The sequence below is a fragment of the Gorilla gorilla genome, chromosome 2, assembly GCF_029281585.2.
Source record: "Gorilla gorilla gorilla isolate KB3781 chromosome 2, NHGRI_mGorGor1-v2.1_pri, whole genome shotgun sequence".
Lineage (NCBI taxonomy): Eukaryota > Metazoa > Chordata > Mammalia > Primates > Hominidae > Gorilla > Gorilla gorilla.
This window is the reverse complement of record NC_086017.1, coordinates 133,127,741-133,146,750: the sequence shown is the minus strand read 5'-3', so window position 1 is coordinate 133,146,750 and position 19,010 is coordinate 133,127,741. Positions and strand designations below refer to the sequence as shown.

General features: G+C 42.8%; 1 protein-coding gene across 2 annotated transcripts in view; it reads right to left on the bottom strand.

Moving 5' to 3' along the window:
- Positions 1-5,075: 5,075 nt before the first annotated feature.
- Positions 5,076-19,010, bottom strand: part of CASR (calcium sensing receptor) — a 107,782-nt gene continuing 93,847 nt past the window's right edge. The window contains exons 6-7 of one of the 2 annotated variants that reach the window (XM_019022903.4): positions 14,466-14,589; positions 5,076-13,015 (exon numbers count right to left, since the gene is read on the bottom strand). In XM_019022903.4, coding sequence (XP_018878448.1) covers positions 11,511-13,015; positions 14,466-14,589 — 1,629 coding nt within the window. In that variant the 3' untranslated portion in view covers positions 5,076-11,510. Of the gene's footprint in view, positions 13,016-14,465; positions 14,620-19,010 lie in introns of both variants that reach the window. The other variant, XM_031009882.3, reaches the window with a different exon arrangement.

Below are 19,010 nucleotides of genomic sequence, written 5' to 3'. Positions count from 1 at the left end.
ATAGGAAGGAAGAAACTACAGAATCTTGCCTATATAACAGAACAGGGAGTTGAGCCAAGAAAATAGCTAGAGTCAAAACCAAATGTGTCGAGGGATTCAGTTGAACTTTGAAATCTCTACTCTTGGGTGTCCTGATTATGTGGCTGACTCCTTAAGGGTATTACGATGAAAAAAGCCACAGCTCCCACCTTAAGGGAATGTCTGGAAGGAGTTTGGGAGGGGGCTTGGGACCAAGGAAGTGATCTTGAGGGCATGATTTTGAATTTGAAATAATGGTTGTTAAAAAAAGATTACCCAAGCACTAGGCAAGATGGTCAGGCAGATTTTACTGGAGGGGACCATGGCAATAGGTGTAGGGACCACTGCAACAGGGTCTTGCCAATCAGATTTAACTCTGACCCCAACCAGGACAAGTGGGGATTTGTAGCGAAGGAGCAGGGTGGTGACTGTGGGTGGAAAATGACTAAGAGGAAACATCAGGGATAAGGGGTGTCTGGCTAAACTAACTTGATAGGATTCTTGCTGCAGGCAGGCCAGGGTGATAAGATATTGAGGGTGGTCAGATACCTAGAGTGGGGGATTTTCCCTAACCTGACTTAACAGGATTCTTGCTCACATTTGATTCAACAAGGACAGGGAGGGAAGCCCAAGGTTGGGCCTAGTTATGAGGAGCACTCAGAGGAGCTTGACTAAAGTTTTGGTCAAAGGAAAGAGTCTTTGTCCCTGTTATTATTCACACCTGTGAACTCAAGAACATTTTTGGGCCTTTCAGCTGTGTTGAATCTTCCACGGAAGTGGCTGTCAGGGGGAGTAAATGGAGTGTTTCTGTGTATCTGCATTGCGTCATTTATTTTATCCAGTGGCCCTTGCTTCCTGGAAAAGAACCCCAGGGCAATAGGAATTTAGAGTTTATTCTTTTGCATGTTCTTAGGTCCTGGTCAAGAGGGTTGCCTGGAGGGGCAAACAGAAACTAGGTATATCAGAGGATGCTTCCAGGTGAGGAGAGTATATCACCCCCATTAAGGAACCTGGAGGAGACAGGTCTCCAGCAATGGAAGAAGGCTCCAAAGAACACATGAAAGTACCCACAAGCAAAAGAGTCAGCTGTAACTTACTTTCCTTCCTCCCTGTGCCCCAGTTTCGGAGGGGTTAACCATGTGTGCACAGAGGAAAGGGCACGGCACAAATGGGGTGAAGGGGGAAACGGCTAACCACACCCTCTTCTCTGACTACAGGCTTGTTCATCTGCAGGAGGCCTGAGCTGAGGAAGGGGAAGAGGCCCAAATGAAACTGTGTTCAGAGTTTTGACTATCACATGAAATTGTACAAAAATGAAGTTACTTTAGGATTCTATCCCAAGAGCTTTGCTTGCTCAATAAGATTGTGACTGTTGTGATGGTCCAGGCTGGAGATGTCTGGGACCTTCATTAGCATGGTGGGAGGTGGAGGAGGATGATGAGGCACAGAAAGAGGAGACATTGAGCAATGCTGATAACATTTTGTCTGTTTTGTGTTTGGTTGCATAACAAAGTGATGTTAAAAAATTGTTCTTTGAATGTTTTGTCTTCCACCTTATCACAGGTCACCTAATATTGACCAGAGTGTGGGAAATGAATTAGCACTCTCCATAGCCTATCCAGTCAATAATTCTGCTGGATTTATCTCAAGAGCCCAAAACTGACTTCCTCTAATCTCCTGTCTCCTAGAATCTTGGCTTTCTTAGCCCTTAAATCACAGTTAAAATATATATCTCAGATCTCAGATAAGGCTTTCTTCTGTCCTCCCTTCTTTTCTTCCTTCCTTCCCTCTCTCCTTCCTTTTTACAGCAAAGTTATGTAACTTTACAAAAAAAAAGCAAATGAACAATAAACTCAGTTTCCTCCATCCTATTCCCTCGTTTTGCTTTTCAGTGAAATTGTATTCATGTTATCCTGTGTGGATATCCTATTCTGTGTCCTGTTCTTTCCTAAACATCATTTCTTGAACTTGATTGTGTTTTGACATAGTCCACATGTTTGCATAGCTAATGTCTGTGGGCTCCCCTGACATGGAATTACAGCATAATTTCCTTAGCCTGGGTGTTGGGCGCTGGATCCCCTCCTGTTTTTCTCACAGGACGTCAGCAGTTGCCAGTGCTCCCCGGGTGCAGGCCTACCCTCAATACGGCCCAGACAGGTTCTCTTTTAGCCTGAACACGTTGGTAACTAATTAATTTTGCTGCCTGTTGGATTATTTACTTGGGACTATGCATAAAAGAGAAATTTCTGGCACAAAGGCTAAGAAGGATCTGTTAAGAAATTTTTAACATTTTGCCAGAAGACGATAAAAAATGTGAACCAGCCAAGAGTTGGTTCATCTAAGGATAAGATCATAAATGGATGAAATGTTAGAAGATCCAGGGGACTTGTTTTTCATTAAGCTCCAGGAAGGCCTTTCTGATATAGTCCAAAGAATTACTTTTTAACCTTGTTGTAAAAGTCTTAATTTGATTTTAAATTTTTTGCTTTCCATCTACAATTTTAGCTGCCTGGCAGACTTTCAGGTTCTCTTTTTTGTGAGTGTTTGACAAATTTTCTTGTGGCTAATTGAACCAGTCAAATCAGTGAAATTCTTTTGTGTGATTTTTTTTTTTTTGACTAATGGTATTTTTTATCCTTCCACTGCTTTTTAACATTTTTTATTATGGAAAAAAATTTAAAACTAAAAAAAAAAAAAGGGAAATAGAAAAACGAACCTTCCTTTACCTGTCACCCAGCTTCAATGACCATAATTTTCTGCTCTTCCTGTTTTATTTTTCTCCCTTATTCCTTTTTTCCTCCCCATTCTAGTATTTTAAGGCAAATCCCAGACATCATATGATTTCATCCATAAATACTTAATGCGCATCACATTTTGTTGAATGACCATGGCACAAAGGACAAAGCAAATGGGCTAAAATGTAAACAGTAACTGAATCTGGGCAGTGGGGATTCAAGTGTTCTTTGTACTACTTTTACTTTGGCAAATTTTCTGTAAGTCTGAAATTATGTCCAAATAAAAGCTTAAACCAATGAACAAACCAAAAACATGACCATAATATTGTCCTATCTGAGAACTCAAGTGACAGATTTTTCTTGTTTTACGATACATTACGCTCATGGAAAGAAATTAAGGAACAAAAGCCCAGAAAAATATTACAAAGAAAATACAAATCACTAATAATTCTAACACCCAGACATAATCACTATTAAATCATTATGCATTTTCTCCAGGCTACTAAATAGACACTTGTTGTACCAGACCCGTATTAACTGCAGTAGGGATGGCACCAGGTTCAAGAGGCTGAAGAAGAGACCTGGAGCCAGCAAAGCAGGCATAGGGTTTCCTGAAGGGGACTTAAATACAGGGCAGTCCAGTGGTGGTGGACTGGATGGGAGAACCTCAACCGTTTGTAAAAAGCATGCAGTTCACATAGCATGTTCACTTAGCACTCTCCCCCCAGCAACCTCCATCTGGAAACCCTCATTTCTTGTTAACTTATTACTATCAGGTCTGGTTACCATACAACACCAACACACACAAAGACACACATACAAATATATGTGTGTTATTTAAAAAGACAAATAGTACTAATTGGCTTATAACAAAACACACTTGTTGCCACCCTCCCCTGTAGCACCCTCCCCTGCAGTGCAAGTTCCCGCTGTCTTTCCATCTCCTCTGCCAGCAGGTTCTCCCTCATGGTAAAATGCCAGGTGTAGTTCAGCCTCCAGCACAGCATCTTGTGGATCTACCACAGCTGTGGAGATAAAAATAAATCATATTTTGCTTATATTTTTCTTAAGAGAGTGTGTTTTTCATGTTGTGTTTGATCTTAAAAATCTTTGTTTTGGGGTGGTAGACACTGCGGACGGGCTTGTTCAGTAGCCACTCTGACGCTCTTCTAGCAGGTCTTCCTCCACTATAGAGGCTGGGAAACAAATGCTACATTTCCAGACTCCTTGACAGCCAGGGCTCTGCATGTGGCTGATATGAGACTTGGAAAGTTGGTGTGAGTGGGGCCAAGCACAGGCAGAGGGATTTGGTTCCTCCAGCTTCAGTGAAGGTTCCAGTGTCTTGTTCTCTGTGTCTTGGTGCTAAGTGGAAGGCAGGGGAGGTTATGAAGCTTTTGCCAGAACACCCTCATAGGGGGATTAGGTATTTCTCCTGGGTGAATTGATCCTGATTGTATAGCAACTAAATTTGGATCACTGAGCCTCCCAAAATGTTATAAGCTTCCTAATACCATATAACAAGTACCTTTCTGCTTGAACTAGTTAGAGTGAATTCTATTGCCTCCAACTAAGAAACCTGACAGAAGAAATCATTGCATTCCATGGTACTTCCTGAGATTTCAAAAGCAAATCCTCTAAGCTTCAGTCACCCATGGTTTTAATAATTATTTATATTTTGCCTATATTCCTGAAGTTCCTTTCAAATCACTTGTTTTATTTGGCAAACAACCATAGTTGGTAATTATGGCAGGTAATAGTCTATCTACTTTTCTTTTTTTGAGACAAAGTCTGGCTCTGTTGCCCAGGCTGGAGTACAGTGGCTACATCTTGCTTCATTGCAACCTCTGCCTCCTGGACCAAAGGGAGCCTTGCACCTCAGCCTCCCAAGTAGCTGGGATTACAGGTGCATGCCACCATGCCCAGCTAATTTTTTGTATTTTTTGTACAGATGAGGTTTCACCATGTTGCCCAGGCTTGTCTCACACTCCTGACCTCAAATGATCCACCTGCCTTGGCCTCCTAAAGTGCTGGGATTACAGGCATGAGCTACCATGCCTGGCCTATGTACTTTTCATAGTGGAAACTGAGACAAAGAAAGCTTAAGTGCCTCATCCAAAGACATGTAACTTATCTGTCATACTGCCTAGAATCCCCCTCTTTTCCACTATTCTATGTCCTCGGCCCGTTCAGAAATTTAAAAGTCCCATGAAAGTTTTGGGAGCTAATTAGAGCTCTAGAAAAATTTGTAGGAGGGGTGACTGACCCAATATGGTGATTCCTATCTAATATGATATGCTTATCTGTTTAAAATTTGGTTGCATGTTTATTTTAAATTCTTTTCTTTATTTTCCTGTTATAATTTTGTGCTTAATATACAAAACTTGGGAAAAATTTAGAAAATCCTAAAGAAGCATAAACAATTATCCATTAGTCCACTACCAAGCAATCTTCATTTATAATGCTCATCATCACTGGCCATCAGAGAAATGCAAATCAAAACCACAATGAGATACCATCTCACACCAGATAGAATGGCAATCATTAAAAAGTCAGGAAACAACAGGTGCTGGAGAGGATGTGGAGAAATAGGAACACTTTTACACTGTTGGTGGGACTGTAAACTAGTTCAACCATTGTGGAAGTCAGTGTGGCGATTCCTCAGGGATCTAGAACTAGAAATACCATTTGACCCAGCCATCCCATTACTGGGTATATACCCAAAGGATTATAAATCATGCTGCTATAAAGACACATGCACACATATGTTTATTGCGGCACTATTCACAATAGCAAAGACTTGGAACCAACCCAAATATCCAACAATGATAGACTGGATTAAGAAGATGTGGCACATATACACCATGGAATACTATGCAGCCATAAAAAATGATGAGTTCATGTCCTTTGTAGGGATATGGATGAAGCTGGAAACCATCATTCTCAGCAAACTAACGCAAGGACGAAAAACCAAACACCACGTATTCTCACTCATAGGTGGGAATCGAACAATGAGAACACATGGACACAGGAAGGGGAACATCACACACCAGGGCCTATTGTGGGGTGGGGGGAGGGGGGAGAGATAGCATGAGGAGATATACCTAATGGTAAATGACGAGTTAATGGGTGCAGCACACCAACATGGCACATGTATACATATGTAACAAACCTGCACGTTGTGCACATGTACCCTAAAACTTAAAGTATAATAAAAAAAAAGAATAAAGAAAAATTTGTAGGAGGGGTGACTGACCCAGTATGGTGATTCCTATCTAATATGATACACTTATCTGTTTAAAATTTGGTTGCATGTTTATTTTAAATTCTTTTCTTTATTTTCCTGTTATAATTTTGTGCTTAATGTACAAAACTTGGGAAAAATTTAGAACATCCTAAAGAAGCAGAAACAATCATCCATTAGTCCATTACCAAGCAATCTTCATTTATAATGAGTGTATATTTATAATTTATAAGTTTCTCATTTATAATGAGAGGTCAGATAGAAACAAAACATTTAAAGAAAATCAAGACATTCTGAACAATAACCACATCTTTGGGTTGATATCAACGAAGACAATCACATTCTTCCAAAAACATTTCCTGATGCCTTTACAGGAAATCCTGTAATGACCCCAGGGTTTATTCTTGGGCTTTGATCTCTTACCTATTTTCACCAAACTTGAAAATATTTGCCATCCATGGGCTGAAACTTCAGTCACAGAGTTTGCTGCTTTTATTTGTTCTAACTTCCTGTGCTATCTAGTTACCCAGGTGCCCACATTTTAGAGGCAGGGAGCTGGTGCTGTATCTCTATTATTCCCCCCGCCTCTACCAATAAAACTGTTTTTCTTCTTCTTCTTTTTTTTTTTTTTGGCAGGGTCTTGCTCTGTCACCCAGGCTGGAGTGCAGTGGTGCAATCACAGCTCAATGCAGCCTTCACCTCCTGGGCTCAAGCAGATCCTCCCACCTCAGCCTCCTGAGTTATCTGCCACTACAGGCGCATGCCACCATGTCCAGCTGTTTTTTTTTTGATTGTTTGTAGAGATGGGGTTTTGCCATGTTGCCCAGGCTGGTCTTCAACTCTTGGGGCTCAAGTGATCCTCCCACCTCAGCCTCCCAAAGTGCTGGGATTGCAGGCATGAGCCTCTGCATCTGGCCTCAGCTGTTGATTTAAACGGGTACCCCTGCTTGTCTCCACTCCAAGTGTCCTCCACTCTTGTCCAGGGGTCAGGGGAGGGGATGAATGTGGTGGTTATTCCTAACAGAGGAGAAGGTTCCCCTAGTCCCACTCGGTGCTAGAGTCACAGTTGTCCCTCCAGTTCCCAGAGGCACCTTCATGCTGGCTCTGCCCAGCTTCCTGCCCTGTTGGCCTTCACCTAGCAGTTCTCCATTTCTCATACCACTTGCTGAGCTTTTCCTCTCAAGGCTAAGACTCTTCTTTGGATCCTTGGAATGCACCTTTATTCCTGTGACAGGTTCTACCCTGTGCTTGTTGTTTCCCTGACCCCTGCCTCACTCCTTGCATAATAGCAAAGTCACTCAAAGTTGTCATCCAAGTCTTGATGTTTTTTTTCCATGATCTGGGCCAGGAAAACCAGCATCTCCCAGAGGCTGTGATCTCACTGTGGCAACTTCCTCCCACCTACCCTAATTCCACCCACCTTTGGGAGTGTTCTTGTCTCCAGTGGACTCCTAAAATGACCACTCAGGCTCAGACAAATGAGGGCCACCTCCTCCGGTGATTAGCACCCCTTATTGATGTTCCATTATTCTTCTAGCAATAATTATTTCAAATGCAGCAGATGAGCAAAGGGAAGCTCTGGCTGGGCAGAACCAGCCCGTAGCTATGTGATTTCAGCCAGAGCAAAACGACAGACAACATTGCCTTGAAATGTGCCTTTTGGAGACAGAGGTAGGGTAGCCCCAACTTCCCCAAAATCAAAATTAATGCAATTAGACAACGTGTGACGATCATAGGGACTTGCAGGGTATTGATGTTATATGCTGATCGTCACCTCTAAATTTCCAACCTAAATTCTTAAAATCTTCTAGGACACTTTCATTTGAGTGAAAATCTTTTTAACTTTATAATTCATTTTAATTTTCAAAAGAAATGTAAGCAGTTTCCCATTGTTAACAAAACCTAAGAAATATTTTAAAAAGTAATTAAAAGGTGATCATATATTTGCCTCCTGACTTCCTTTATTCAAGAGAAAAGCAAACACTAGTTTGTTGAAGCTAGCAATTTCAGGTTTCTGCTACTGACAGATAATAGAATGAGACAACATGGCTGTGTATTTTCTATAACCAAAGCCAGCAAAGACTTAGAATATGAGGTTTATACTTTCCCAAGCAGATGTAGAGGAATAGAATATTAGAGGGGAAGGAGTGAGCCAGGTGGAGGGAAGAGGACCACAGTGAGAACAGGAATAGATCTCTGAGACAGGCTCTGGCTGCCAAAACTCAGGGAAGGAGATAACAATACAAATGTATTTGTTTTCTGTTGCTGCTGAAACAAATTACTACAAACTTCATGGCTTAAAACAACACAAATGTATTATCTTACAGATCTGGAGATCCAAAGTCCTACAAGGGTGTCACTGGGCTAAAATCAAGATGTTGGCAGGGCTGCATTCCTTTCTGGATGTTTTAGGGGAGAATCGGTTTTCTGGCATTTGCCAGCTTCTAGAAGCAGCCTGCCTTCCTCAGCTCATGCCCACTTCCCTACGCAAAGGCAGTACAGGCCAGTGGTGTTTTTCTCATACTGTATTGCTCTCACACTGACTCTTCTGCTTCGTCCACATTTAAGGGCCCTTGGGATTCCACTGGACCCACCTGGATAACTTGGGACACTCTTCCTATCTCAAGGTCAGCTGATTAGCAATCTTAATTCCACTATACTTTAATTCACCCTTGCCATGTAACAACATAGCCATAGGTTCTAGAGATGAGGATGTGGGCATCTTTGGGTGACCATTATTTGCCCACTACGAAGTCTATTCAGGTTTGGAGACATGCACCCTGTTTCTTCTCTGGTACCCTGGAAGCTTTGTTAGCCTCCATAAGCTCTGTGTACTGTCATGGGGAGACAGCAGTCAAGTAGACGTGGAAGTGAGGCTGCCAGTTTCTGGGCCTCAGGGATGAGCATGGAGGTAGCTGCAAGAGCTAGCAGGCCCCACAGGGACCGACTGGTTAGGACAGTGAGGCATGCGTGAAAACCACCACGAATCCCATGATGGGACCAGATGAGGATACAATGCCTCAGAGCACGCCAGCGAAGGCCAGATAAGATTGCTTTCAGCAATGTCACGAGGGAGCTGCTGATGACTGAGGAGGCCCACCCCAACATTACAAAAACCCTCCTGGAAGGGAGAAGGAACAACCTCTGAATTGATCCCCAAACATCTAAATTGGCTCAGAAAACACTGAGGTTACTGTGAAAACCCCGATTCGACTAAGATGAAGTTTCTGTCACTAGGCTGGAGGGGAATTTGAGATAGAAATTAAGTTGTTGTAGAAAAACAATGCAAGTTCATATTTCACACCCCTGATTTTGTGCTGAGTTGTGCCTGCCAAGTATAAATTGGGACAGTGTTGCTGTATCTGCCTTTCTGACAACAGCATTGGGAGAGACTCCTTATCTGCAAGCACTTGGTGAAATGAAAGCTCACTGTAAACCTATGTTTTCCTCCTAAAGCCCCTTGGGTGACATGGACATTGAAGTCAAACCCTGGAGGGAGAAGTATGTCACATTCTGTTTAGGCTGTTCCCTCACAGTTATTTTGAAACCATCATATTTTCAGCATTTCTTTTAAGACCAAGTAAAATGTTAAATATAAATCCCCACTCAGCTCGGTGCCTTGCTCAGAGGCATGGCTGCAGGAGGGCGCAGGCTGGGTGGGGGCCGGTGCCCTTCCTAGGTGGGGAGCAGGCACCTCACTTGGGTCATCCTGAGTCACCACCTTCTGCTCACAGTCGCGCTCCCACATGGTGCCCTCTAATGGTTTCTCATTATAATCTTAACAACTATCAAGTCCACCAATTTGCCCTACAAATCACTGAAAGGCGCCCCTTTGGAAGAAAGTGGTCAGGGGAAGAAGTCGCCAAGAGCTGTAAAATTTGAGGCTTCAGGAGATTTAATTGCAATGGTTTGGCCTCAGCTTAGAACCTCCTGCTAGACTGGTGATGGTCTTCCCTGGATGCTGGAGGTCCAGGCCCTGACACTGCGGAGACAGGGCATTGGGCCACCTGAGGGGCTGACCAGCTTTCTGGCTTCCTCACCATGAGCCAGTGATACTAGGGCTGACCCCATGTGTTGGCCCCAGAGCTCTTGGGCTTATTACAGAGAAAGTGATTGTGATCAGTGGGCTAGGCAGTACAATCTGAATGGTTAATATGTATGTTTTGCTTTGTATTTGAAGTAAGGGAAAAAATAATTATTACAGTATCAGTAATAATATTAACTAATATTTATTGAATGCTTATTGTGTGCTAGGTACCAGGCTAAAGTACTTTATATACATTATCTTGTTTAATCCACATAAGAGCTCTGAGGGGAAAGCATGATTATTATCCTTATTTTAAAGATGAAGAAGCTGTGGCTTAGAGAGGTTAAGGTTCCCTGCCTACAGTCACTCAGCTTGCAGATGACCAAGCCATGGCTTGAACCCCGGTCTGTCTCTCTGGCTCCAGAGCCTGGGTGACCGGCAGTATTAACACCACTGCTGGAGGGAACATAGCTCTGACATTTGAGGGTGGATCTTTCTTGGAACCACGCTTTCCTACCCTAGCAGCTATTAGCAGGCCAATAATTGAGAACTTACTCTGTACAGGGACAGGGTGGATCTGGCTTCAGGAATTCTTTGGGGTAGAGACGGGAGGGACTTCTGGACCCTTGAGTCCCTGAAGGGGCTCACATAAGGCTTAGCTTATGGGAGTGAGGATAGTGGGGTGGGGAAATAGAGCTCAATAATACTGCCTTATATAAACCAGACTGACATTTTTCAGCTTATATTGTCCATGGACTGTTACAACAGAAGCATTTTCCTAAGGATAAAGCTACATATAGGAATATTAATTACAGATACAGCTCATTGGTTTATGCAGTCCCTTCCTAACAATTTGAGGTGATTCTTGTGATCCTGGAATCTAAACATGGCATCAGTATCATGTCCTGGACAGAACCAGACATATGGTATAGGAGGGGTGCAAACCTTCTGGATGTTACATAATAGCAGCAGCAGGTAGGAGACAAAATATCATATGGTTTTCATAAATAGGAGGAGATACATTCTCCTTATGTTGTGAACATTTAAAATTCAGTCAGTTGTCAAGGCATTGGGCAGGACTGGTGACATTCTGTCTTTCAGACTCTCAGCTCTGGTGGTGGCAAATTTGATGTCCCATCAGTCTGCACACTCTGGAGGGTAGTTTAAAGCCATAGTTTCATCTCTGAGCTGTTGGGTGGGATAGAACAGAGGAAGAGACATTAGATGTGGGTGAACAGCAAATCTGACCGTGGAGATCTCAACGCTTTGACAAATGCAACCACAGAAACACAAGGCTCTTCTTTTTTTTAATTTTAAGGGGAACATGGGTCAATTCACTGTCATTTAAAATGGTGTGACTAAATTCGGGGCATTTGATGTGTCTATTATCCCTTCTTCCTCAGAGGAAAGGAGTCTGGGGCGATTCCTCATCCCTGGGACCCCAAGAAACCTGTCTGCATTCTCCCTAGACCAGTCTTCTCCTTCCATTTTATGAATTCAATACGTTTTCTGTAACAGTGCTGCCTCCACCACTGATGACAAAGCTCTGTGAACTGGACACTACAAGTGCTGGGGACAACTCTTCAGGGTCCTCCACCTCTGGCCGCTGGTCTCCACCCACAGGTCCCTGCAGACCTGTTTCCTGGACGGTCAGATCTAAATCCGTTTCCCCGCACTGCAGCGGGAGTAATGGCTGGTGTCGGGTCAGCGTATCGCTGCTTTTCTGGGCCTCCAGGGAGTTCTGGTGCGTAGAATTCCTGTGGGCCATGGCGTTCTTCTGAGGCTCATCAAAGCTCAGTGAGAAGGTGACCGTGCCGCTGCCGAAGATGACCTTCTGCTTGCATCTGGGCTGCTGCTGAGATTGTTGCTGCTGTGGGAGGGTCAGGGGCTGCTGCTGCTGCTCTTGCTGGGCTAGAGCCAGCGGCTGCTGCTGCTTCTGCCTCTCGGGCTGTGGGAATGGGTCTTCGCTGTTGCTCTTGCTGCTGATGGAGGAGGAGGGGGTGGATCCCGTGGAGCCTCCAAGGCTGCTGGACCGCTTGCGGGAGACGTTGCTGCGGCGCAGTGTGGCCCGGGCAGCCACCTTGAAAGCGTGAGCTGCGGTGCTGCAACGCACCTCCTCGATGGTGTTGCGGGATGGCTTGAAGAGAATGATGTAGATCTTGTTGAAGAAGATGCATGCCAGCAAGCCAAAGCTGGCTGCCAGGATGGCAATCACCTCCACGGCAGAGACAAACTTGCCATAGGTGCTGGCATAGGCTGGAATGAAGGAGATCCAGACGATGAAGAAGATGAGCATGCTGAAGGTGATGAACTTGGCTTCATTGAAGTTCTCCGGCAGTTTCCGGGACTTGAAGGCAAAGAAGAAGCAGATGGCAGCCAGCAGGCAGGTGTAGCCGATCAGGAAGCCCAGGGCCATGAGCGAGCCCTCGTGGCACGTGATGAAGATGATCTCATCCTCCAGCTCGTGGTTGCGGTAGCTTGAGGGGGGCGCGGTGTAGAGCCAGATCACACAGATGACAATCTGCATGAAGGTGCAGAGGAAAACCAGCAGGAACTGCAGGTTGAGCCCCCACCACTTGCGGTGGAAGCTGGTGGGGATCTTGGCCTCAAATACCAGGAGGACACGGTTGGTTTTCACCAGGATGCATGAGATGCAGAGCACGAAGCTGATGCCAAAGGCCGGCTGGCGCAGGCGGCACGTCCAGTCCTGGGGCTCCCCGATGAAGAACAGGGAGCTGGAGAAGCAGCAGAGCAGGGAGAAGAGGAGGAGGTAGGAGAGCTCTCGGTTGGTGGCCTTGACAATGGGTGTGTTGCGGAACTTGATAAACACACCCAGCACAAAGGCTGTCAGGAAAATGCCCAGCACAGCAAAGAGGGTGAGTGCGATCCCAAAGGGCTCCGTCCACGACAGAAACTCGATCTCCTTGGCAATGCAGGAGGTGTGGTTCTCATTGGACCAGAAGTCATCTGGGCACTTGTTACAGGCACTGGCATCTGTAAAACGTCCCAGTGAAGAGTGAGTTATTGTGTGGCACAGACTAAAATGTGTGAGTGTACATGTGGTGGTGGGAATACATAGTTTTTTGGAGGTGGTCACTACATATTTTCTCCATTTTGATGAAATCATTCTGATTTTTACATTATCAAAAATATGCGGAACCCCGACATGTTTAATAACATGGTTAATTTCATGTAACTCTGATGGTTCTATTGTTAGTTTGTTTTCCCTTTGCACATGACATGGGTGAGGCCCTTGTTTCACTTAACACTACCTGCTGATGGCAGGGAATGATCAACCTTGCTGGACAGGTGGCTGCCCTGCACACCAGAGGTCTAGCATGGTCCATCAGCTCTTCGCAGAATGATTTGAGCTTAGCCTGATTTATTTATTTAAATATTATTGGGTAATATTTGAGGTTTACAACATGATGTTGTGGGATACATATGGGCAGTAAACTGGCTACTCTAGTGAGGCAAATGAAGATATCTGACATCTCACATGGAGAGTGATTTATTTTGGATATATGGATGGGCTTTGTAGACATGCCAGAGCAGACTTCCTTTTAGATCAAGGCAGAGTATCCCATGCACATGACCTGTGCTTTCCTCACTCCACATCCACAGCTTTTTGATGAGGGAGGCTGCAGACTCATTCAATTGACAACTGTTTACTAAGTCTCTGCTAACTCCCAGGCAGTATGCAGTTTTGGGCAGTGAAGGGAGCATGGGTTTTAGAGTTAGAGATCTGGATGGAATCCCGGCCATACAACTTACTAGTGATGTGACTTTGGTCAAGCTTCTTAACCTCTCAGAGCCTCAGTTTCCTAATTTATAAAATGGGAGCAGCAATAACCCCATTACTGGGGTGAGGATAACATGAGATAATATCAACTATAGTTAATATTTATAGAGTACTTCTAATATGCCAAAGTTTTATTTAACAAATATTTATCTAGAACTTACCATGTGCATTACCAATATTAATCATCTAATTCTCAAAATTCTATAGGATAGGTTTAATTATTATTCCCACCTAAAAATAACCTGAGAAACAGGAAAAACACAAGTAAGATAGCAAATTCAGTGCCAGGCACCCAGCAGGCAATTCTATGATGGCCTATTAACTCTGGAGTCTGGAGCAGACAGAATTTTGTCCATTCAGGGCCACTAAACTCTAACAAAAAGGAAATATATTGGCCGACAATATGAAGTAAGAGAAAGATGTGTAATAGGTATTGTTATCTTTTACAGTATTTAAAGAACATCTAACATTCTTTTTCTATTCCACCTCCATGCCCAACATTTTGTGATGCTCAGACATACCTTTGTTAAATGAGAAACTGTGCAAAGCACCATCTCAGCCCAGCCCTTCCATGGGCTTCACTGACCCCAGGCCTCCGAAGTGGACCAAGCCCTGCACAGTGCCCAAGAGGGGTTCCCTTACCTGTCTCATCACTATACTCCCCATCAGGACACTCCACACACTCAAAGCAGCAGGTGGGCTCCCCCTCAATGATCCCTTTCCTGGTCCCTGCCAGGCAGTCTCGGCTGCAGTTGGAGAAGGGCACCTGGAGGACAGACAGCACAAAGGTGAGTGGCTGTAGTTGTAGGGTCAGGGGCCAGCCCTACTGTCTCTTCAAAACATGTAAGAGGGAGGAGTTTGGGCACAAGAATCAGTGTGACAGACGCTGGGCCCATTCCAGGCAAAGGGAGGTCCAGAAGTCCTTGGTTCTGATATCTGTGAAAGGGACAGATGACTATGGGAAAGTGTGTGTGTATACATGCACACACACACACACACACATGTGCATGCACACATACACACACACACACACACACACCCATGGGATTCTATGATGATCTGGGAAAAGCGCCACTACTTTCTACTACTTGAAAACAGATGAAAAATACTAAAACACTAGGCAACAGACTCAAAGGACATAAGAAAGAAAATGCATCATGACCATGGTGGGTTTATGCTCAGGAGTGCAAAAAAGTCTAATATTAGACAAATCTATAAGTATTATTCACTGCATTAGCAAATTAATGGAGAAAAAAATCATATGATCACCAACAGATAAATAAAAAGCATTTGATGAAATCCAACAGAAACTATTGATAAAAGCTTAGTAAAAAAGGAGTGGGAAGAAATATCTTTAACTGGAAAAAGGGTAACAAAAAACCTCTTAGAGTAAACATCATTCATATAGAGAAAACATTAAAAGTATTTCCATTTAAAACAAGGATATCCACTATCACCACTACTCTTTAACTTTGCACTGGAGGTCTTAGCTAGTGGAATCAGACAAGAAAAATAAGTGCATACATTTTGAAAAGGACCAAATAAAACTGTAGTTATTTGCAGATGATATGGTTGCCATAAAGAAAACCCAAAAGAACAACCGAATTATTAGAAACAACTGAAGAGCAGGCCCAGCCTAAAATGCCATAGACTACCAGTGTTCTTACCAGAATTTCATTAGTTTTTGTTAAAAACAAAACAAAACAAAACAAACAAACAAAACCCTTCACCTTTTGTTGTGTGCTTCTGGTTAACTTCCAGGTTCTTCAGTGGTTTTTGTCCAGTTTTGTCCAATTTTATCATTGCTTCACCATTTCAAGAAGTCCTGCTTCTATCTCATTCTTTGCACCAGCTAATTGAGTATTCATTCTAGAAATTTATTAGTCATTTACTATCTAACAATCTATATGTTTCAAAGACAAGAAATGTATCATAAGAATGAAGTCCGTTTTGCAACAGCATATGTATCTTAAAGGTAGAGAGCACTTCTCACTCATCTTTGTAACCCCAGGTACAAAGCCTGGAGTAATGCTTAATACATAGTAGGGCTCTTACTATTTCTATAATGTCTATTTAATGGGTCTCCCCTCTACCTACTACTTTGTAAGATGTCTTACAAACACAGAAAGCAGTAAAGTAACTGTCGTTGTTTCTAGCAGAAATGACTGGCTTGACAAAGGAGTTAAAAAAAACTTGAACAGAAGATGATTGACAGTATCTTCTAATGAATGAGGAATGGAAAGGCAGTAATGGACCTGATGATTGCCAACACTCTCATGACCCAGGGAAGGGAAGGGAAGGGGAGGGGAGGGAAAAGGACAACTCACATTATCATCTTCAACTATGGTGACAAGGTATCCTCAGAGATGTGCTCTCAGTCCTTGAGTTGCCAACCCATTTGATCCCTCAATGAAAGCTAAAGGCCCTGTTTTCCAAACCCACACTAGGAATGCTTCTAAATTTTCCCCATTAAAGAATGATGGTTGCTTCCTCTCTTCCTACTTGAATACCCTTTATTTCTTTCTCTTGCCTGATTGCCCTGGCCAGAACTTCCAATATTATGTTGAATAAGAGTGGTGAGAGCGGGCATCCTTGTGCCAGTTTTCAAGGGGAATGTTTCCAGCTTTTGCCTTTTCAGTATGATATTGGCTGTGGGTTTTTCATAAATGGCTTTTATTATTTTGAGGTATGTTCCTTCAACACCTAGTTTATTTAGAGTTTTTAACATGAAGGGATGTTGAATTTTATCGAAGGCCTTTTCTGTGTCTATTGAGATAGTCATGTGGTTTTTGTTTTTAGTTCTGTTTATGTGATGAATTACATTTTGCAGGAACGGAAAACCAAACACCCCATGTTCCCACTTATAAGTGGGAGCTGAACAATGGGAACACATGGACACAGGGTGGAGAACAACACTGGGGCCTGCTGGGAAAGGGTAGTGGGGTGGAGAGCATTAGGGAAAAGAGCTAGTGCATGCTGGGTTTAATACCCAGGTGATGGGTTGGCAAGTGCAGCAAACTACCATGGCACACATTTACCTATGTAATAAACCTGCACATCCTGCACATGTACCCCAGAACTTAAAAGAAATACAATGAAAAAAGAATGATGGTTGCTGTATCCTTTATCAAGGTAAAGTGAGGTTCCCTTCTATTCCTAGATTAATGAAATTTTTGTTTTTAACCTGAGAGGGTGTTGAATGTTAATAGATACTTTTTCTGTGTCTACTGACATTGCAGAACTTTTACCTTTTATTCTGCTAATGTAATAAGCTACATTTATGAACTTTGTAAAGTTTGGCTATCATTACATTCCTGTACATTCACCGCTAACTCTACTAGCAGATGATGTTTATTTTATACATTGCTTGTCTGTTTGGTGATATTTTATTTAGGATTTGAGCATCTACGTATATAAACAATATTGTCCTATAATTGTCTTTGCTTGTATTGTTCTATCTGTTTTTGGTATCAAGATTATATTATCATCACAAAATAAATTTAGTAGCTTTCCTTCTTGGTTTCTGCTAGGCTGTGAGTGACAAAAATCTCAAAATAATAACTCCCAACAAGATTGAACTGTATTTCTCTCTCGTATAAATGTCTAGGGATGTGGTCTAGAGTGATATAGCACTCCATAATGTTGGACACCTAGACTCTTTCTACCTGGGGGTTCTGACATGTTTGTCTTTGCCTCATAGTCCTTGATAGTGGCATTTGGTTTCCAGGAGGCAAGATAGAGGAAGGGATGAAGAAGAGAGCAAAGGATACTTGCAAGCACTTTCTTAAAGAAGGTTCCCAGAAGCCATCCCACAACACTGCCACTTACATCCCATTCTCCAGGATTTAGTCACGGGGCCGCACTTAGTAGAAATGAAGGCTGAAAAATGTCATCTTGAATCTGGGTAGTCATGTGTCCAGCTAAAATAGAGTTCTATTTTTAAAGGAGAAGAGGAGTATGAATAATGAGGGCCTATAGGAATGTCTGCCTTGCCTCTTTTTCTCTTCTTCTTAATGGTTAAGGAACAGGCTGAAGGTCACACAATGGCTTGACTGGAGAGCTGAGATTCACGCTCAGGTCAGTCTTCAAAGTCTGTACTTTTCACTACACCAAACTCTGCTTTATACCAGTCAAGGCTTAGAAGAATGTCTGCATCTGGGTCCGCTTACTGCATCCTTCAGCAACCATGAGCTAAAGAGAAATCCTATCAACACAGGAGTGGGCTGAGGTAGCCACCAGAAAGATCCATTTTTCCAAAATGCAGTCAAGTATCTCCAAGCCTCCTCAACAGTCTTATTAAAGATGCCTGTCCAATTCTGGCCAAGGAAGCTCATCTGAATTCCAAGACCCTAATTAAGGTGTCTCTTTTACTACTTATTTGTTGCAGCAAAACAAGGAAAGAATTATTGGCAGCATAATGTAGGGAATGGAGCACTGAGGTCTAAGTTAGGGCCCTTGGGGTCTAGTCTCAGCTTTTATACTGACCATCTGTTTGGCCTGAGAAGTCACCTTTGCATCCTAAAACCTCAGTGTCATCAACTTCAAATTGGAAGCTTGGATACAAGGATCTTTAAAGATCTATCTAGCTCTAAATTTAGTGCTACATTTGTAAGAAAATTGAGAACATCAGTTAAGTATAATGCCATATTAATAATACTTTGCATTTATATATTAGTAGTATGATTCAGTTTATCATATGCTTTTCATCCTTGATCTCATTTGATCTCAATAACAACTTTGTGAAATACGTAGGGAAGTTATTAATATATAATTTATAGTTAAATATAGGTGGTATTTTTGTGGTCATTTCCACAACAGTACAGAAAATAATAGAGTAGATCCTAAGATTTGTTGAGTATCCATTGTGTGCTACGTTTGAGGTAATGTTTCTATGGAAAAAAATTAGATTTAACTTATAACTGTGTCAACTATTCCAAGAATATAAGTGACTGAATTAATGAGAATTCCCTGTGTTATTCATCTATCAATGTTTAAGCCCATGATGTACATAGCCTGGGAGAGGACAGTTAGGGCTATGGAGAACTGTACAGGAGATAGCTCCCTGCTGCAGTGGAGAGACATGTGCCATTAGAGAATTCAATTCTATGCATTAATGGGGGTGAAAGATAAACTGGATGATCCAACAGGGGTAAACAGGTGGCAGTATAGCTGATCAATTTAGACTGC